Source organism: Ictidomys tridecemlineatus, chromosome 1, assembly GCF_052094955.1.
Source record: "Ictidomys tridecemlineatus isolate mIctTri1 chromosome 1, mIctTri1.hap1, whole genome shotgun sequence".
In the NCBI taxonomy this organism is placed as follows: domain Eukaryota; kingdom Metazoa; phylum Chordata; class Mammalia; order Rodentia; family Sciuridae; genus Ictidomys; species Ictidomys tridecemlineatus.
The window spans coordinates 47,972,137-47,995,237 of NC_135477.1; the positions used below are offsets into that span (position 1 = coordinate 47,972,137).

At 33.5% G+C, this 23,101-nt stretch overlaps 1 protein-coding gene across 7 annotated transcripts in view; it reads right to left on the reverse strand.

The window, feature by feature from the left end:
* Adk (adenosine kinase) overlaps positions 1-23,101 on the reverse strand; it is a 459,652-nt gene that overhangs the window by 145,406 nt on the left and 291,145 nt on the right. For 6 of the 7 annotated variants that reach the window (XM_078039883.1, XM_078039886.1, XM_078039896.1 and 3 more), the window contains one exon: positions 16,644-16,814. The exons of the other annotated variant lie outside the window; for it this stretch is intronic. In XM_078039883.1, the coding sequence (XP_077896009.1) occupies positions 16,644-16,814 (171 nt within the window). The remainder of the gene's footprint in view (positions 1-16,643; positions 16,815-23,101) is intronic. 7 annotated transcript variants of the gene reach the window in all.

The window sequence follows — 23,101 nt, forward strand, 5'->3', positions numbered from 1 at the left end:
AAAAATGACAAAGATGAATATTTTTCAGTTTTGCTCCATACCTACACAGGATCATACTGTTTCAAAAGTTGTAAGCTAAAGGGTTGCAATTTAAATTTAAGAACCCATTCAATGGCCCATGTAATGTAAAACTTTCTATTTTATAAAAGGAAGAGGAAGGTAAAAACTAGTAATAAACAATGTCCAAAGTTTATTTAGTAAGAGGTTAAATTTAATTTTGCCTTTATTACATAAAATATTTAAAACATTTCAATTATAGTTTAAAGTACTTAAAAAGTTTAGTTTGGGAGATTCAGATTATAGATCAAATCTTACGTATTTTCAAAGTTAAAAGTGGTAAGAAGACAAACACCAAAGCCAACTATTTTTTAAAGTTTGCAAAGGTTCAAAATCTCTAAGTAAAGGAAAATCCCATTAATTCACTCCTTAAATATTTAATAAATACATATTATTTATCAGGAAGCAGGAATATAGAAGTATGACAGTCACTACTGTGGAAAAGCACATCCTAGTGTAAGGGAAAAACACATTGGAAAGTAATTATGAACTGGGTGCTGTGATGCACATCTATGAATCCCAGTTACTCTGGAGTCTGAGGCAGGAGGATTGTAAGTTTGAGGCCAGCCAGAGCAATTTAGGAAGACCCTGACTCAAAATAAAAATGAAAAGGATTGGGTATTTAGCTCCATAGTAAAAAGCACTCCTGGAATGCCTAGTAACTTTCAAAAAAGTAACTATAAAACAATGCAATCATTACAATCACATGCAGTATATTATAGACCAAATGACCAACTGAATTGGAGTGAAGAGAGAAAGAGAAGGAAGGCAAAAGGTGTGCTGTAGGGAATGTCTGAAGTGAGTCTTGATTGTAAGTAGAATTTTTGCTAGATAGAACTGGAGAAGATGAATAGATGACATGTGCAAATACATGAAGGCAAAAATGAAAATGGTACATTCTGGGGGAGAAGAAGATCAAATGTTGGGTCAGAAAATAAAAAGACAGTATCCAATAGGGATTCATTCATATTCATATAATGTTTCCAATAAAACAAGCGAAAAAGAGGTGAATGAGTCTTTAACATTTACATTACTTTTTATTTCTTCGATCCTTTTTACTGTGCTAAAATGAATCGGTTAGTAGAGACTGAAAGCTGTAGTCTTCAATTTAATTCCTAAGGCAACCAAGTTCTAAAAATAAAGCTAATACTTAACCCTTCTAATGAATTTTATTTGATGGTAATGCTTTATAAACAGCTGGTAACCAAAAATTTAAATAACACCCTTAGAAACAGACATCATTCTATCTATACTGCTGGTGGAAACTTAAAACATTTATTAACTTTTTTTTTGAGAATTTTAATATTTATTTTTTAGTTATCAGCGGTCACAACATCTTTGTATGTGGTGCTGAGGATCGAACCCGGGCCGCACGCATGCAAGGCGAGCGCGCTACCGCTTGAGCCACATCCCCAGCCCTTATTAACTTTTTTTAAAGAAAAATTTGGCAGCATCTAATAAAACTGTATTTATGCCTTTCGCTTGATCCAACACTCCCATTTCTAGGAATTTACCCTGAAGAAGTACCTCTAACAATAATAAAACTACTCATGAATAAGTTTGTTCATTGAAAGATTGTTTTTAACTGCAAAATTCTGGGAACAATCTAAACACCCACACATAAGAGAATGACTGAATAAATTACAGATCATTCACACAATGGGTAACCATGCAGCTATGAAAGAAGAACTCTATGAGATGTTACGGAATGCTTTCCAAGACATACTTTATTGAAAAAAAGGCTAAGTGCAAAGAGGACCTGTAGTGTACTGACTTTCATGAACAAAGAGGATACATAAAATATACATTAATGAGACAACCTATAGTGGGTGGGTGGGAAGAAACAGAGTATGAAGAATAAGAGAATGGGCTGGGGATATGGCTCAAGCGGTAACACGCTCGTCTGGCACGCACGGGGCGCTGGGTTCGATCCTCAGCACCACGTTAAAAAAAATAAAGATGTTGTGTCCACCGAAAACTGAAAAATAAATATTAAAAAAAAAAAAACCAGAATAAGAGAATGAAGAAGAGGGACAAAGACATGATACTTGTGAGTTAAACTTTTTTGCATAGTCATGATGTTTAGAACCAAACAAATGTTTCACATACCCTGGCTGCTCCCCCCCCCCCAAAGAAAAGGGAAGAAAACAAACTTAAGGAACAAAAGCATTATTTTGACAATGTACTCCAAAGCTGAAGGCTTTTAAAAACAGCTCTGGGGCTGGGGTTGTGGCTCAGTGGCAGAGTGCTTGTCTAGCACATGTGAAGCACTGGGTTCGATTCCCAGAACCACATTAAAAAAAACTAAATAAACAAAATAAAGGTACTGTGTCCATCTACAACTAAAAAATTTTTAAAATGTTAAAAAACCCCCAGCTGTGCTGAAATATTGAACTGTACTTGGTAAGCATTGTTTTTTATTGCGTGTACTAGTTATCTATTATTGCATGACAAATTATTGTAAAATGTAGTCGCTTAAAATTATACACACACACACACACTTTTTCGAATCTCTTAAAATTCTGTAGATAAGAATCCAGGTATGGCTTAGTTGGCTGCCCCTGACTCAAGGTCTCTCACAAGGCTATAGTTAAGATGCAGGCCAGACTTGCAGATCTCATGTGTCATTAAGGGAGCACATCATGACTTTTGCATCCCCTAGGTCCTTGGTTGATAACTGAATGATATCAGATCTGTCCAGAGGGCTATTCAAAACATGGGTGCTCGCTTCTGGTGCAAGGGCTCAGAGAGAGAGAACAGAGGGCAAATAAGATGAAAATCACAGTATTTTTGTAATCTAATTTTGGAAATTATACCACTTTTGTCATATACTGCTACAAGGAAGTCACTAAATTTAGCCTACACTCAAGGAAGGGGGCTATAGAATAGCAGGAATAACAGGAGGCAGGAAAAACAGGGGGTCATGGACACTTAACCACTGAGCCACATCTCCAACCCTTTTTATATTTCATTTTGAGTCACGGTCTCTCTAAGTTGCTGAGACTGGCTTTGAACTTGCAATCCCCCTGCCTCAGCATCCCAAGTCACTGGGATTACAGGTGTGTGTCACTGTATCTGGAAGACTGGGGACCATTTATTTGTCTAAAACAGCTCATTCTTTGGTCCCTGATAAGATTCATGTTCTTTATACATGTAAAACATACCCTTTCAGAAGTGTGTTTTGCAATTCTGAGACTATTTTATGTATATTTTAGGTTTAAGCAAATAATAATGAGGTATTACTGCCTCATGGGTTTTAATAAAAATATAGACAGATGGGATAAGTAGAAAAACAGATATAGTTATGTGTATGTATGTGTGCAAATGTACGTATGTACATACATCTGAGATAGGGTCTCATAATGTTATGAGGTAGACCTCCCATCTCAGCTTCCTAAAAGACTGGGACTACAGATGCACACTATTGTACCTAGCCAGAAATAGTAACTTCAAAGTGGATAAACTGTTCCACCATCTCCTTAACCAGATGATCAAAGTTAATACACATTGAAATCTTGAGATAATGCACGAAAAGACATAAAAGCATTTCTTTGGTATCCTTATAAAAATTTATTATTCATCATGAGAAACATCACTCAACTCTGTACTGAAGGGCATTCTACAAAATACCAACCAATACTCTGCAGAACTGTCATGGTCATAAAAGAAAGACTGAGGAACTTTCCAGATTAAAGAGACCAAGGAAACATGTTTGGTAACTAAATGTATGATGAGATCCTAAATTGGATATGGATCAGAAAAAGGATAAGAGGACTGTTCCAAATGGAAACATTAAAATATATATATATATTTTTAGTTGCAGATAGATACAATATCTTTATTTTATTTATTTATTTTTATGTGGTGCTGAGGATTGAACCCAGTGCCTCACATGTGTGAGGTAAGCATTCTACCACTGAGTCCTCCAAATGGAAACATTTTATATAACCATAGTAAAATAATCAAAATTAAGTTGATAAAACATTATTAACTGATTTATAGAACCTATTTAGATTGTGCCAATTATCTCTCTAATGTCCAAGAATTCAGCTTTTTGGTTTGTATTTTCTGTGCTCTAAAAGGCACAAAAAAATTCAAAAGCTGACCCCAACTGGGTTTTCTAAATGGCGTTCTAGTGCTTTCTACTGTGATATTAGGGTAAGTCGATTTCATTAAATAAGTTCAATTAGCAATAAGTAATTTAAAACATGCTTAATAAAAACTCTAAATATTAATTTATTCTTTTTTCAAACATTAAATTTTTTTGGAAAATGGACACAATAATTTATTTTATTTATCTATTTTTATGTGGTGCTGATGATCAACCCCAGTGCCTCACACATACTAGGCAAGTTCTCCACAACTGCAGCCCCTTAATTCATTCTTTTGACAGAATGGCATACTATACACAAATAGTAACAAAATTATCACTAACAAATTTGTAGTAAAGTAACTGAAACAATTAAACATATAAAAAGATTAACTGAAATACTGAATAAAACAAAAAGGTATTACTGCACAAAATATGATTATCTCCATGGGAATTCATACCATTTCAAATCATTTACCAATGATGGACATAACACTTGTGGATGAATAAAAGCATTATATCTTTACAGTGGCAATGTGCTTGGTGTGACAAAGGAAAGAAGTGGAGTAAGAAAGGAAGAATATGCTGGTGAGGGTGGAAGAGAAAAGGAGAGAGGGAGAAAAGTACAAAGTAAGGGAGTTGCAAAGTATGAACAAGCTTTGGCTCTTTCTGAATCCTTCCTGTAACACATCTTTACAACAGGGTAGTATGTTATAAACCTCCCTGAGCTCTAATGAGTCTCATTTTTTTCTTTTTCAGATGAGTAAGCTATATCAGAAAGACCCTAAGGATAAAAATCCAGGAGCTAAGCAGCAATTTTACTGTTGCCACAGCCCTGTGGTAGCTGAAATTTCATTATCTTTATCAGAAAAGGCAAATATGTTAAAATGTATAAAACCATTATAAGTTTTTAATTTATTAAAAGGGGTTATATATATTCTCTGAAAACATTTCTTCTCACTTTCCTGAACTCAAGATAACATTAGATTTTGTCTTTATCACAGGATCTTTTCATGGCTTACAGCAAAAAGAGAGGAACAGAGAGATCTATATGAACCGTCTCAGAAGGGCGACTTTCATTTCTTATAAGAAAAAACAAGGCACTATGGTATACATTTAAAGGGCTGAATCACCTTTTGAGACACAACTCTATTCCCTACATTCACAATGGGAAAATGCAGGACTGAGAAATGGAAAGACCATCCTTCTCAGTATATAGAGCTATACAACAGTCTTGAGTCCCTGGAGAGGCTTGGCAATCAAATAACTTAAAGAATTAGACCTGGGGCTGTAGGTATAGTTCAGCTCCAGAGTTCAGAAGGTCCTGAATCAAAATCCTTACTATGCATCTATGTGTGCATGTATATATACACAAACACAGAAGACAGAGACATATGCAAAAGAAGAACTAATAAGACTTAATAAAAAATGTAAAAATAAAAAAGGCCTTCCCTGGGGGAATAAATGTATATAGATTTGACAGAGAAAGTTTCTAAAAATTAAAATAATACTTTTACAAAAAACAAGAAAGTCTCCTAATTGAAGAGGGAATACCTGAATGAAAATATATGTAGGTATAGTACTTAACCATATTTGGTACTCATAATTAGGTGATTTATAAATATATCCAGACTCTCACATTGAAATAGCAAATGATTTCTTTTTTATAGTTATGTAGAACTGAAACTTATTTCAGATAAAATATCTGCATCAAGGTTATTTATAATTTGAAGAAATGCTTTTTCTAATTATCAATGTTCATACTATCTTTTAAAGAAGAAACAATGTCTATTAAAGATTAAAATGTATTTAGCAGTATAAATAATATCAATAAAATCGCTTCTCACTCCCACCACAGCAAAACATGTAAGAGAAAAAAAAAAAGCCTACATTTCACTTGGTTAGATTAAGGTTCACTTTTAAAGAAACAGAGCCATCATTCAGGTTTACAATATGAAGTCAGATATTCAAATATAAAGTCAATTTTATATTTCTTTCAAAATGTACTTATCTGTTAAATAGAATTTCTCTTTTTGGCCAAGCCAAATGTGATTTGACAACAGAAACCACAACCAGAACAAGCTGTAGAATTTTCTTCATTGTTTTCTGATTAATTCATTGACAAACTAGGTATTTCTTTTTTAAAAGTTAAATGATCACTTAGGAAAGAGTAATTTCAATTTTCCTGGTCTAATTATAAGTTTTTAATATATTAAATATTACGTCTACTGGATACTAGGCGTAAAATGTTCTTCCCTGTAGGGAAATGTTCCATGTGGGAATGTTGTCAGCAAAAGGATTCATGAAGCAGAGCAATAGATTATCTTTAAAAATTGAAATCAGTGAGATTCAAAATTCTAGTTATATGAGTGGAAACTTTATCTAAAATGTATCATTCTTAATTCATATGAAATAATTCAACTGAATTCTTCGGCCCAGTTTCAAACTGTATTTTATTATTTAACCTATCTTAAAGCTTACTGTATGGGTGATGTGACATTTCACTGTGGAATTAAGTGGTAACTCTTGACAAGGCAGTCATTATCATGAGATAATTGACCTTATTTTAGAGTTAAGCATCCTGAGGCAAAGTTGAGTGTACTTAATCCTGGCAGGTTAATAATCTAGTGATTAGGGAGCATTGAAAGGTATTATTCTTAAGAACCATTTCCAAAATAACACTATTCAAAAACGACTTAATTTAATAAAAATGAAAAACAAGACTAATAAGTTCTTCAGTCTTTACTGCTAGATAATGACTACAAAGCAGCTTGCATTAGTAGGCATCAATGGATATAAATTATAATTACCTGCATGTAGAATGTTGTTTATTAAGCTGATCTTGTGTGAGTTTAGCTAACAAAAGATTGCTGCTGAAGGAAATGCTTTAAACTTTGAAGATACCAGAAACATTAAAAATACAACATAACTTTTTGAGTTTTTATAGTAGTTTCCAGGAATAACCATCAATTCCGATATTTAATGTAAAAGTAATAAATGCATGTAATGAAGTTGTCAAAGATTTTTAATTGAGAAAACAAATTTATTTTTATCCACTTCTGAATTACAGTTAAATGTAAACCATGTGCTGGGTGCAGTGGTGCACACCTGTAATCCCAGTGGCTCAGAGGCTGATTGACACAGAAGGATCTCCAGTTCAAAGCCAGCCTCAGCAATTTAGCAAGGCCCTAAGCAACAATGAGACCCTGTATTAAAATAAAGAATAAAAGGATTGCCTTGTATTTAAGTAGCAATATCAAGCAACGGAGGAATACTTTGATAGTTTTGGATTTAAAATGTCATAGACAAGTGAAAATCATCACCTCTGCCATTGAGTAATGTTTTAAAGTCACAAAGGATAGACCAGGTATATGACACATGCTTATATTCCCAAAACACAAGGATCTCAAGTTCAAGGTCAGCCTCGGCAACTTAGACTCTTTCCAAAAATAAAAAGGGCTGATGTAGGTCAGTGATAGGGCTCCACTGGGTTTGATCCCGAGCACCACAAAAACAAAGTTACAAAGGATATTCACAAAAACCATCATTTCATTCACTGTCTTTCTAATGCATGTAAAATTTCAGCATGGCTCATTGAAAACACGTATTTAATTTTTTTTTTAGTTGTAGATGGACAGCATGCCTTTTATTTTATTTGCTTATTTTTTATGCAGTACTAAGGATTGAATCCAGTACCTCTTAAGTGCTAGACAAGAGCTCTGTCACTGAGTTCCATTCCAAACCCCAGAAAGATATCAATTTACAGATTTTTAATAATACTTTGAGTTTTGATATGAAGTTAATGCTAAACTCATGGAATAAACCGAGTAGTGTTTCCCTTTCTTCAATTTCTGGAGCAGTTTGTATGTAACTGAATGTTTGGGAGAGCCAGGCATGGTGGCACACACCTGAAGTCCCAGTACTTGGGAGGCTGAGGCAGGATCATGCTTTTGAATGATGAAAAAACTTAATGATGCTTTCAAGGGCCTAGAAAAACAACAAATCAATTCCCAAACCAGTAGAAGGAAGGAAATAATTAAGATTTAAATCAAAAATCAATGAAATAGAAAATAAAAAACAACACAAAGAATCAATGAAGCAAAGAACTGTTTCTTTGAAAAAATAAACAAGACTGAAAAACCCCTAGCCAAATTAACCACAAGAGAAAGAGAGAAGACTAAATTAATAAAATTAGAGATAAAAATGGAGATATCACTACAGACATCACAGAAATCCAGAGGATCATTGGGGACTATTTTGAAAGACTTATACTTTAATAAACTGGAAAGTCCAGAAGAAATGGATATATTTATAGACACATATAACCTTCCAAAGTTGAACCAAGAGAATACAGAAAACCTAAACAGACCAACAATAAGCAGTAAGATTGAAGCAGTAATAAAGAGCTTTTGAACAAGAAAAAGCCCAGGACTATATGGATTCTCAGATGAATTCTCAGACCTTTAAAGAAGAACTAATAATAATGCACCTCTAATAAATCCGCAAAATAGAAAGGGATGGAACACTTTCCAATCCATTTTATGAAGCCAATAGTGCCCTGATACCAAAACCAGATAATATTAGCAAACCATATTCCACAACTTATTGAGAAGATTTTATGTCATGACCAAGTTGGTTTCATTGTGGTAATGCACAGATGGTTCAACATATACAAATCAATAGATGCAGAGAAAGCCTTTGACAAAATTCAGACCCATTTGTGATAACAACAACAACAACAACAAAAACCCCACAAAAAACCACTAAAGAAACCATGCACAGAAGAAACTTAACATTATAAAAGCTAAATATAGAAAATGCAAAGCCAACATCATAATGAATGTGAACAGACTGAAAATATTTCCTCTAAAATTAGGAACAAGACAAGAATGTTCACTCTCACCATTCCTATTCAAAACAGTACTTGAAATTCCATCCAGAGCAATTAGGCAAGAGAAGGAAATAAGAGATAAAAATAGGGAAGAAAAGTCAAATTATTATAGTTTATAAATGATACAATCCTATACTTAGAAGATCCAAAAATCTTCACCCAGGGATTACTAGAGGTAGTAATAAATTCAACAAAGTGGCAGATACAAAAATCAACAATTTTCCTATACATCCAAAACAAATTTTTTGAAAAAGAAATCAAGAAAACAATCCCATTCACAATACCCTCAAAAATAAAACAATACAAAAAACAAAACAACAACAAGAACAAAACCCATTAGGAATAAATGTAACAAAGGAGATAAAAGACTTCTTTAATGAAAATTATAGACACCAAGAAAGAAACTGAAGAAGACACTAGAAGATGGAGAGACCTCACATGTACATGAATAGGCACAATTAATATTGTTAAAATGGGCACATCAAAAAAAGTGATAGATTCAATGTGTTCCACAACAAAACACCAAGGATATTTTTACAGAACTGGAAAAAAAAATCTTAAAAATCATTTGGCAAAATAAAAGACCCAGAATAGCCAAAGCAATTCTAAGAAAAAAAGAAATGCTGGAGGCATCACAATACCCGACTTCAAATTATGTTACAGAGTCACAGGAACAAAAACTGCATGATATTGGCTTAAAAACAGACACATAGATCAAAGGAACACTCTAGAAGACACAGAGACAAACCCACATATCTGATACTTGAAAAAGGTCCCCCAAACATACACTGGAAAAAAGTCAACCTTTTCAACAAATGGTGCTGAGAAAACTGTTATTCATGTGGGAGATTAGCCTACTATCTCTTAACCTGCATAAATCAACTCAAAATGAATCAAAGACCTAGGATTTAAACCAGAAACTTTACAAATGCTAAAAGAAAATAGGGTCAAGACACCAACATATAAGCATAGGCAACAACTTCCTCAATAGCACTGCTAAAGCTCCGGAAATACTAAGAATTAATAAATGAGTGGCATCAAATTAAAAAATCTTCTGCATAGCAAAGGAAACAAAACTGAGAAGAGAGAACCTATAGAATGGAAAAAAAATATTTGCTAGCTACTTTTCTGACAAAGGATTAATATTCCAAATATATAAAGAACACAAAAACACCCCCAAATCCCACATACAATTAATAAATTGGCAAATGAATTAAAGAGACACTTCTCAAAAGAAGAAATATAAATGGCCAAAAAATGAAAAAAATGTTAAACATTTTTAGCAATTTGCAAAATGCAAATTAAAACTATACTGAGATTTTATCTCACTCCAGTTAGAATAGCAGCCATCAAGAATACAAACAATAAGCCAGGCTCAGTGGTGCATGCCTGTAATACCAGAGGTTCAGGAGGCTACAATAGGAGGATCACAAGTTAGAGGCCAGTCTCAGAAACTTAGCAAGGCCTCAATCAACTTAGTGAGACCCTATCTTAAAATAAAAAATAAGGGGCTGGGATGTGGTTCAGTGGTACAGCACTCGCCTAGCATGTGTGAGGCACTGGGTTTGATTCTCAGCACCACATAAAAATAAAATAATATCTGGGCTGGGGATATAGCTCAGCTGGTAGATTGCCTTGCATGCATAAGGCCCTGAGTTCAATTCCAAGCACAACTAAAAAATTAAAAATGAAAAAAAGGAGTATTGACCTGCCAGTGAAACTCCACATCATGTAAAACCACAAGAATGGGATCCTAATTAGAATAAGTCATACTCCATGAATGTATAATATGTTAAAATATACTCTACTGTCATGTATATCTAAAAAGAACAATTTTTTTTAAAGGCTTTATGTGAAAGAAAAAAGGGGTGGTAATATAGCTCAGTACCTCTGGGTTCAATCTCCACTCTGCCACCAACACTCCACCCCCGCAAAAAAAAAAAAAAAAAAAAAAGAATATATAATAAATGTTAGAAAGCATGTGGGGAAAATGGAACACTTTTATATTGTTGGTGTGATTGTAAATTAGTACATTCACTATTGAAATTAATATGGAGGTTCCTCAAAAGACTAGAAATAGAATCATCATACTCAGCTATATGACTCCTTGGTATTTAGCCTTAAGAATTAGCATACACCCACACCTCAGACAGAGCATTAATTTCCAGGATATATAAAGAACTTAAAAAACTTATCACCAAAAAAACCCAATCAATAAATGGGCTAAGGAACTGAATAGACACTTCACAGAAAAAAATAGGATGGGTCAACAAACATAGCAATTAGAGAAATTCGCATTAAAATTACACTAAGATTTCATCTCACTCCAGTCAGAATGGCAATTATCAAGAAACCAAGTAACAATAAATGTTGGTGGGGATGTGGGGAAAAAGGTACACTCATACATTGCTGGTGGGACTGCAAATTGGTGCAACCACTCTGGAAAGCAGTATGAAGATTCCTCTGAAAACGTGGAATGGAACGAATATTTGACCCAGTTATCCCACTCACTCCTTGGCATATACCCAAAGGACTTAAAGTCAGCAGACTGTAGTGAAACAGTCACATCACTGTTTATAGCAGCTCAATTCACAATACCTAAACTATAGAACCAATGAAAGTATCCTTCAAGAGATGAATGGATAAATGGATATACACAATAGAACACTACTCAGCCATAAAGAAGAATGAAATGATGGCATTTGCCAGTAAATGGATGGAACTGGAGTCTATCATGCTAAGAGAAATAGCCAATCCCCCAAAACCAAAGCCCAAAGTTCTCTCTCATATGCAGATGCTGACTCACAATGGAGAGTAGAGGAGGGGAGATTTACCAGATAGACCTGGGGGAGTGGGGGAGATGGGAATGGGAAAGACTGTAGATAACTCAGACATAACTCTCCTATGTTTATATATGAATACATCAGCAGTGTAACTCCACATCATGTACGATCACAAAAATGGGAAGTTGTGCTCTATGTATGTATGATATGTCAAAATACATTCTACTGTTATGTGTAACTAAAAAGAATAAAAAAATCAACCGTGGTTTGGATACAACAGCACAATTCACAATAATCAAATTATGGGACTAGCCTAGGTGTCTGTCAATCAACAAATGGATAAAGAAAATGTGATTTTATACACACACACACACACACAAACAATGGAGTTTATTCAGCCATAAAGAAGAATGAAATTATGTAATGGATGGAACTTAAAAACATTATGTAAAGAAAAATAAGTCAAACTAATAAAGTCAAAGGTTGGATGTTTTCTCTCATACATGGAAGCTGCAGAGAAAAAAGGAAAAAAAGAGAGGGGAAAAGTTTCATGAAAATAGAAGGGAGACCAGTAGAGCAGAGGAAAAGGACTTGGTGTAGGGGAGCGGGGAAGGAAGAAATGAGGGAAAGATGACACTGGGAAATGATACTGACCAAATTACATTGTTATATTGTGCACAAATAGTGATATGTAACAACAAATCTCATTGTTATGTATAATTATAAAGCACCAGTAAAAATGCAGAAAAAAAGAAAAATGGCAAATTAAGAAAACCCCTAAATTTCTGTTAAGTCCCCTTCTCCCAAAGATAATCTTTTTTCTTTAGCATGCTTTTGTACTTTGTGTCTTTCAAGGAATTTGTCCATTTCAAAAGGTTGTTAAATATGTTGGAATAATAATGATAAGAGGGAAAAGAATAGCTTCTGGACTAGAGATAATTTTGTCTCACTAATGGGGCAAAGTCCTTCTGAATTATTATATCTGAAGCCCTATGAATTATGAGGTTATTTACCTTGTCCAATGAAATAGGATAGTTAAAGGCGCCATCTGCAGTCGGAGGACTGTTCCCTCTGATCTGTTCTAATAGTTCTTTCCTAACAAATATGTGATGATTACTACTTAGCTGAGGATGTGTTAGGACTTCCTACAAATCTGTGTTCCCTATGTAGTACCTTCTTCTCTGGTACTCCTGACTTAGAAACACTAGCTTCTTAAGATTCTCAACTTCCAGCTCCATCCCTTTAATTCAAAGAGATTGCTAGGCTCTGCTTGGGTTACCTTCCTTTTGCTATGCCCTGGAAATTCTCTCCAACCAGTTGGCTGGGGTAATTGTGTTTGCCCCATTAATTTCTTACCTTTTTTAAAATTGGTTCATTTTACTTAGACATAATATGACTTTTTGGACATAATTATAAAAGCATGGTATATAATTTGTTCTCATTTAGTTCCCCAGTACTTCACTCCTCCCTACCCGCCCCCTTCCCTTCCCTATGTTCTGTAAACAATTTAGATATTAGGTGTGCTTCAAAAGCTTATATGTAAGACAATGCAAGAAGGTTTAGAGGTGAAATGACTAGGTTACAAAAGCCTTAATCCAATCAGTGTGTTAATCCCTAGGGATTAACTGACTGGTACCTGAGTTAGGTAGGGCGTGGCTGGAGGAAATGGGTCCTGGTGTGTCTTTGTGGTATAAATTTTGTGAGCTGAGCTTAGTTTCTCTCTGCTTTCTGATTGTCATGTCCTGAGCCACTGTCCTCTACATTTTTTCCACCACGATGCCCTGCCTCATCTTGAGCCCCAAGGAATGGAGGTGGTCTTCTATGAACTAAGACCTCTGAAACAGAGTTCCAAAATCAAGATTTCCTCCTCTAATTGTTCTTGCCAGGTAATTTGGGCACACCAGCAAAAAGCTAAGTTATCTATGATCTTTCTGTTATTTACGTATAGATTTTTAAAAAATTAGTGTCTTGTGGAGGTACATGATGTTGCAATTCACTGTGGTATATTCATACACATGTACATAGGAAAGTTAGGTCAGGTTCATTCCACTAAATTTCCCTATTCCATTCCTCCTTCATTCCCTTTAATTTCACTTTGCCTACTTCACTGATCCTTCTTCTATCTTTTTATCTGCCCCTCCCCAATTTTGGATTAGCATCCAAATATGAACAGTTTTTTCTTTAGCATGCTTTTGTACTTTGTGTCTTTCAAGGAATTTATCCATTTTAAAAAGGTTGTTAAATATGTTGGAATAATACTGATAAGAGAGAAAATAATACAGAGAAAATATCCGACCTTTAACTTTATGGGACTGGTTTATTTCAATAGCATGATAGTCTCCAGTTCTGTCCATTTACTGACAAAAGCCATAAAATTGTTTTTCTTTATGGCTGAGTAATACTCCATTATGTATATATACTATCTTGTCTTTATCTTCTCATCTGTTGAAGGGCACCTTGGTTGGCTCCATAGCTTGGCTTATTGTGAATTCTACTGTTACAGACATTGATGTGGCGGCATCACTATAGTATGCTGATATTAAATTTATTGGATATATATCAAGGAGTAGGACAGCTGGATCACATGGTAGTACCAATCCTCATTTATTTTTTATTTCATAATGATCACTGATTATTGCCTGTGAAGACAGTCTTGGTAGATAAGGTGTTATCAGGAAAGTTTAAGTCATCATTACTAGTTTATAACCTTCTGAGAAAGGCAAGGTTTACCATTAGAAAGTAAGAGTCCATGGTGTGTGATTTTAATTAAGTGCTGACATTTTGAAAAGTTAATACTAAACTCAGTAAATCTGAGCTTATTTTGAGGGGGGAGGAAGAGGAAAGATATAACAAGTCATCTCTCTCTATATCTACCTATCTTTACTGAGAAACTTATTTTACATTTCATTGAATTTTAGAACCAAAATGTCTCTCTTTTCCTGGAGAAATGAAGATAATTTATAATTAATATAGAAGTCAAGTAGAAAAACAATGAACGATGTATATAAAGAGATATTATTATCTCTTATAATTAAGTATTAATAATTAAGTATTAAAGAGCAAGTATTAATCTACTTGCTTTTTATAATCAAATATGGTATTATTTTTATTATCCCCATTAATGTTTATCACCTCAACTGACATTTCTACTGTATTAACATTTAAAAAAATCTGAGTCTCACATTCAACTGTCTTGATATTTATTAAGGTGTTGTATTATTTGCCTTTGCATTATATGCAAATACAGCTTTATCTCAAATCACTGGTAGTTTACTTGAGAAAAGCTCAGAGTAAACATTAAGGCATACCACTAGAAATCTATTCATCAACGGACTTTTTGAGACTGGTTCAATAAAATACCAAATACACTTAATTGCCTGTAGCTGACTTTTATTAATCTATAAGCCATATAACGACAGGTCTTCTCAAACATACTAAACATCTATTATTTATTGGTTTGCTATAACAGGTACTACATAAGTATCTGTTGAAATGAACCCAAAGAACAATAATCATATGAAAAGGAAAAAAGTTCTTTCAACATGACTTAGCAACTTGTAATTTCACCACCTTTTCTTCTAGGTGGGGAAAAATAATTGCTTTAATAATTTGTGGTAAGATAGAATCAAATTAACTGGTTTGTAGGACTATTCTTTTTTTTTAAAAAAAATCATGGTAAAATATACAGAAGACAAAATTTATCATTTTAAACTTATCATATTCAATTCAGTGTCATTAAGAACATTTTCAAGTTGATTAACTTAGCAAGGCTCTAATGCAACTCAGTAAGACCTTATCTCTAAATAAAATATAAAAAATAAGGGCTGGAGATGTGGCTCAGTAGTTAAGCCCCTCTGGGTTCAATCCCTGATAAAAAATAAATAAATAAATAAAAATAAAAAAAATTTAGTGTTGGGCAACTGTCTCCACCATCCATTTCCTGAACTTTTTGATCATCTCAAACAGAAGTTTTGTTTTATTAAATAATAATTACCTAATACCCACACCTGCCTTCAAGCCACCATTATTCTACTGTATGTCTTTTGGAAGTTGCATATCCTATATACAGCTCAAAAAGTGAAATTAGTTTTTGGTTTTTTGCTGTGGACTGAACTCAGGGTTGTGAGCATGCTAAGCAGGCACTATAACACTCCGTTACACTCTTAGCCTATAAAGTGGAATCCTTACAGGAAAAGCCAATATTTATCTGAAGTGTCTAGCTTATCTTACTTAACATAATGTTTCAAGATTCATTCATGCCATAGCACATTTAGAATTTCACTTCTTTAAAGCTGAACAATATTCCACTGTAAGTATATATGAAATTGTGTTTATTAAAATTTGTTTCCACATTTAGCTATTGTGAATAGCCAAATGACATTCCATTTCACCACCATCAACAATATTAGCAAAATGATACTGTCTATCAATATTCACTCATAATCTATTAAACTAAATTAGACTCAGACCTTGAAAAGGTCAAAAGAAGTGAGAAAGTATTTATTTTGATTGTGGTTTTACTGACAGGTCCTGTATACATTTTCAAAAACTCACAAATATACAATAAAAAGGGTGAATTTTACAATATATAAATTAAATCTCAAAAATCTAGTCTGTGTTAAAAATGCATATTTCACTAAGAAGTCAATATATACTGAAGGAGACACTGAGTTATAGCAGTCCATACTGAGGCAATTTTGTTATGTAATTCTCAAAGATATTTATCAAAATTTAGGGTTTTATTTTGCATATTTTAAAACACACACACAAATACAGAAATAGGAAATCTAGGTACTCTTTTTTAAAAAAGAGAATAACTCACCGTCTCATTTCCAAAAAGTATATCCACATAAGGCATAACTTTCATCAATGATTCCTTGTAGAACTGGCTAATAAATGGTGCAGACAGATTCAAAGTGAAAATCCTGTTGTTTTCAGAAGCATGGCGAGCTACTTTTAATACTGACTCTGGGGATGCTGTAAGAAAGAAGCCCTAGAAAAAGAAAAGAATAAGGGATATCAGAAATACCATCTCCACAGAGTTACTCTCAGTGAGAATATAAGAAACCTATAAAAATGCAAAAGCCTATATAAGATGCAATTACAAAATGCGAGGTAGAAGATAGTTGCATTTAATTAGAAAAAGTTAATCATGTATGTTTGATCTATGTCACTACTTCAGAGAAGAAACTAGTACTTATTTTATATTAGATTTATAGGCTGAAAACTATAAAAAAAATTCTACAAATCTACAAAAGACAAAAATATTTAAAATGTCTCATTCAAGATAGTGATTATATTTTAAAAAAATATTTAGTTATTGTTTATTTTAGATGGACATGACACCTTTATTTAATTTATTTATTTTTATGTGGTACTGAGGATTGAATCCAGGGCTTCACACATGCTAGGTGAGCTCTCTGCCACTGAGAGAGAGAATTTTTTAATATTTATTTTTTAGTTTTCGGCAGATATAACATCTTTGTTTGTATGTGGTGCTGAGGATCGAACCCGGGCCGCATGCATGCCAGGCCAGCCTGATACCGCTTGAGCCACATGCCCAGCCCCAATTATATTTTTGAATAAGTGAAACAGTGAAGGCAGACTGAATCCTAGCTTCTTGTAAAGAAGTTTGTATTCTTTTAAGTGATTTATTAAAATCATATTATTATCTTAAGAAATATCTACACTGAATTTTTGAGGAATATTCTGAATGAGAATTTTTAAAATTTTGTTATAAAAGCTATACTTAAAAATGCTATTTATGAACATTTCTAATATTAAAAATCTTATTAAATATTTTTATGCTTTATAAATGAAAATATAATCAAAAGCATAAATATATAAAAGAAATCTATGAGGGTATTTACATGAGAATTACAATTTCTGAGAATTACATAACAAAATTTATGGGAATTACATAACAAAATTGCCTCATACATTCTTACATAAACATATATGTAAGAAACTGGTATGGATGGTGCAGAAATGAGTACAAGAAAACACAAAGCACAATAATAAACAATGAACTTGGAAAGGCCAATTGAGTTAAGAACATAAAAGGCCTTGAATGGAATGTAAGTGTATTTGGTAGGCAATGTGGGAATGGAGTGGGGATGGAACATAAATAATGAAGTTTTCCTTGAATGACAGCAATAAAAAGCTTATAGAAAAAATGAAAGGAAATTTAATGTGGATAAGAATCTAGCAACAGTTAATAAAATTCTCCATTTGAATGTGAAAAAGGAAACCATATTGGTACTACCTACAGGACTTGATGATTGTTTAAGATGCAGAAGACAAAGAGTTAAAAGATGACTCAGATTTTGAATGTGGTTCTTCTATTAATAAAAGGAGAAAAATCTAGAACAGGATCTAGTCTTCAAGGTAAAGAGAGAGTTAAATTGTGGTCACACTATTTGAGGTACTAAGAGACCTCCAAATATCTATTTCAAAGTTGGACTCAGGAGAAAGGCCATCAAAGAAGGTGGTTATAAAAGAAGGATTGTATTACCAAGAATATAGAAGAGGACAAAGGGTAGAACAAAAAACCAAGAAGCCAGAGAACAGATGAAATGAAAAAAGGAGAGAACAAAAGGAAGGAAAATGAGAAGTAATGACAGAGAAATCCAACCTGGCAAGTTTAAAGAAATTGCTTAAAAGTGTTCACTACTAAGCTGGTGATACATGTCTGTAATCCCAGCAACTTGGGAGAGGGGAGGGGAGAAAGAGGGATTCCAAATTTAAGGAGGCAGGGGGATTCCAAATTTGAGGCCACCTGGACAATCTACTGAGATCACATCTCAAAATAATAAATGAAAAAGAATGGGTATGCAGCTCATTTGTACAGCACTTCTCTAGCATGCACAAGGTCCTGGGTTCAACTCCCAGAACTCCACTTCCCGAAACAAACAAAAAGTGTTCAATGCCATCAAGAGTAAAGAGAATGAAACAACTGAAACAAAAGACACAGAATGATTAGGAGAAAGCAGTTAGTATGAAGATAAACTAGACAGTTAAAGAAGTTGTGGTGAGAAAATGAGGGTAAGGATTATAAATTATTTTGGGACATTTACCAATGATAACAAAAATCACCTGAAATTCACTAAGTAATTCTTGTGTGCCAAGTACTGCCTTAGAATTTTATATATAACTTGGGTATTATTATTTTTTCCTTATATCAAACCTATGAGGAAGATACTGTTATTAGTCTCATTTTATAAACTACAATAGAGAAAAAAATGTCCCCCAGGACACACAGCTTACATGAGATCAGACTTTTTCTAGTGATTTCTAATATGACTCCTTATAATTTGAATAGATAATAGAAAAAAAAACAGACTTTCTATTCTTGGAGGATGGGGATTGCAAGGGTTGTTTTTAAGGACAGGCAAAGTTTGAGCACTTCTGCTTTTCAAATAAAAGAGCTAGTGGAGAAACAAAAGAATGAAGAAGGGAGTGAGGATAATTAGAACAAAGAACCATAGGGAGTCTGGAAACTAGAAGGGAAGACAAGCTTGCTTTAAATAGGAAATAACCTTAAATATATGAAACTACCTTAAGAAGTTGCAAAAATGCTACTGAAATGTTATCTTATAGCAAAAGGAATAACCACCCACACCACCCAAACTTTGAAAAGAATAACAGCAAAGAAGATATTTTTATTTTGAAAATTTCAAATTAAATACTATGAACATACTAAAAGAATGACTTTTAGTATGGCAGGATCATGTTTATCAGGATCCATCTTTGAAGGAAAGATTTATTGCCCTTATACATTCTGAGTTATTAACTCATCATCACAGATGTTGAACACCTTGAAAAAAGCCTTAAATACAGTATATGATATATAATTATAAGAATAGAATCCTAATATAATAATTAACTTAATTATATACTTATATATAAACTCTACATTAGGACTCAGAAAAAGATACACTAAAATATGGCACCTTGGCAAATAGGAAAACTGAAGATAAAAGAAGATCACTCTGACTTTCCCTTACATTTCTGTGTGAGAGCTGGCCACACAGAAATTCTCTGACCCACCTCATCTTGAAAATAGTTCATAAGATTTCATTCCAGAGGATTCTGTTCTATTCCTGGAGGCCAGGAAGAATCTGAACACACACTTGCTGGTTTCCAGTCCTTTGCCCCTAGTTTATAACCATTAGACATTAGATAATGCAATTTTTAATTTTATTTATTTATTTATTTTTTTAAAGAGAGAGTGAGAGAGAGGAGAGAGAGAGAGAGAGAGAGAGAGAGAGAGAGAGAGAGAGAGAGAGAGAGAATGAATGAGAATTTTTTTTAATATTTATTTTTTAGTTTTCAGCGGACACAACATCTGTGTTTGTATGTGGTGCTGAGGATCGAACCTGGGTCGCACGCATGACAGGCGAGCGCGCTACCGCTTGAGCCACATCTCCAGCCGAGATAATGCAATTTTTTAAAAAAATATTTTTTAGTTGTAGATGAACACAATATCTTTATTTATTTATTTTTATGTGGTACTGAAGATTAAACCTAGTATCTCACACATGTGAGGCAAGTGCTCTATCACTGAGCCACAACCCCAACCCTACATCATACCCTTTTTAATCCAGTAATATCTCTCCATCATCTATCCATTTCTTTTATCAGACTTAACATAAAATACTGTTTTTCTCTGGGCCTTTATTTCTGAAAGCTTCCATATTACATAAAACTTTGTTATATTTCTTGTGCTTTTCTCTTGTGAATTTTTATGTTATAGGAATGTCAGCCATGATCCTTGCAGTAGGCGAGGAAAAGGCATTACTTTTTCTCCCTTATAACTGTCTCTTATCACGTTAAAATCTTGCTAATGAAATTCTAATAAAAATGCTTTCTCATCATAACAACATAATGTTTTCTCAACACTTAAAAATTCCAGACCATTAATCCTTTACCAATAATCAACTGTTATAAAAGGTAACACTTTTTAGGTGCCATTATTTTTTAAATGTTTTCCCCCCCTTTTTTTTTTTTTTAAAGCAATACCATTTCACTTGCAAACTATGAGCATCCAAGCTGCCTCTTTTGCTATTTTTGTCACTTAGAGAATTAAAAGAAACAGTTTATATAGCATCTTGTCTCCATAGTAATATGTATGTACTTGCTTTTTAGTCTTTCATTTAATGAGAAGAGTTTAAATCTTTTCCCCCTTATTTCTCTCCAAACTGTTCCAGCATGAAATAGAAACCTCCCAGAGCTAGCATTCTGCCAGCTGTGGATTAACCACAGACAGCCACAGAATGGTCTACATAAATAGTAACCTGGTCAAATAATTAGGCTTCTCACCAACTTCAGACTGAAAATTTGATCTGTTAAAATACATCTGATTGTAATTTAAGGTACGGAACAGTATGCCTCTGGAGTCTAAATTTGGCCTCATTCCAAATGTGTGTATGTTGTATTTGTGTTTTACTTTAAAATGCAACACAAGAGTATTGTAATATGGCTAGTATAACTTCAATGTTGTTAATTTTATAACCAGCAGACAAAAACCCACTAGTTTTAAAATAAGAGGTAAATTCACAATTTAAATTAATTCTATTTTTAATGTTCTCTTGTTTTTCTTTAAGTAAATATTTAGAATTTAAACAATTTGGGATTTGTGTCCTATTAGATGGCAAAGACTGTTAAAACTGATGCCAAACATAATTTTTCTTGCCAGATTTATGACCTTTGCTAGGCCACATGTTCCTTACTATGGTATCACCCAAAATAAAACTGCTGCCATTACAAAAAAAAAAAAAATTTTTTTCTACATGTCAGGTTTGTAACAAAAACAAGCCAGCAGTTTGTCTATAGTTTAGAAAAATACTCTATATAACTAATAAAATATTGTAATTTTTCTAATGAGGGATCTCAATCTATACAACAGTTAATTACTAATCTTTGTCCTTATAAACACCAAAACCAAAATAGACTTTTAACACGTAGAGCTTGCATAACAGTAATTAGAATTAAAAGTGAAGTGAGACATTTTTATTCATTATAATGGAAAATTAAAAAAAAGGCAGAGAGAGAGAAGGGATAGAAAGACTTAAAGACCATTTTAGCAGAGCTAGATGTAATATTTAGAAATCTCAACCGCTCTAAGGACTTGTCAGGGTAGTTTAAACACAAATGAATGTTAGAAACAAAACTGTTCAATGTGCTAAAAGAAAAGGAATGAAATTGCTCTTTACCAGTGTTTACTTTAATTTAGGATGATCATTTAGAGTTCCTTTTAACTGTTTTTATATAAGAGCTCAAACTCAGGGCTGGGGTTGTGGCTCAGCAGTAGAGCGCTTGCCTAGCATGTGTGGGGGTGCTGGGCTTAATCCTCAGCATCACATAAAAATAAAATAAAGGTATTGTATCCAACTACAACTAAACCCCAAAAATATTAAAAAATAGAGTTCAAACTCTTTATTATTTCCACTAACAATTATCTGAAGAATCGGTTTTGTGTGTGTATGTGAATATGAAGTGCTGGCAGAGTGGGTCAGCAACCTACAGAAGCTCCTTTATAAATAACAAGCAGACACTGAATTTGACTGAACTTTAAGAAATTGTAATTTAGTTTCTTTTCTCACAATTACATATCCATATAAATTCCACTTTGAGTATAATTTCAAAACATAGGTATAAAGTCTATAAAAAAAGAGAAATAAATAGCAATCTTTTGGAATGGAAATGACTTCCAAACTGAGAAAGATTACAACATACACTAGTATGGCAATATGTAAAACAGTGGATGAGTAACTGATGTGATTCTGCAATCTGTATACGGGGTAAAAATGGGAGTTCATAACCCACTTGAATCAAATGTGTGAAATATGATATGTCAAGAACTATGTAATATTTTGGGGCTGGGGATGTGGCTCAAGTGGTAGCGCGCTTGCCTGGCATGCGTGCGGCCCGGGTTCGATCCTCAGCACCACATATAAGCAAAGATGTTGTGTCCGCCAAGAACTAAAAAAAATAAATATTAAAAAAAAATTCTCTCTCTCTTAAAAAAAAAAGAACTATGTAATGTTTTGAACAACCAATAATAAAAATTAAAAAAGAAAAGAAAAGAAAAATCAAAACTTGTAGTTGGTTTCTTCCAATTCCAGAAGGGGAAAAAAAAATGCAAACCAGAAACCAGAAAAAAATGTGACAAGGGGTTAATATATTTAACCCATTAAGAACTTTAAAAAAAGATTAAAAGTTAGACAAACATTACCAATAGAGAAGTTAGCCAAGAATACAAGAAAGCATCCCACTGAA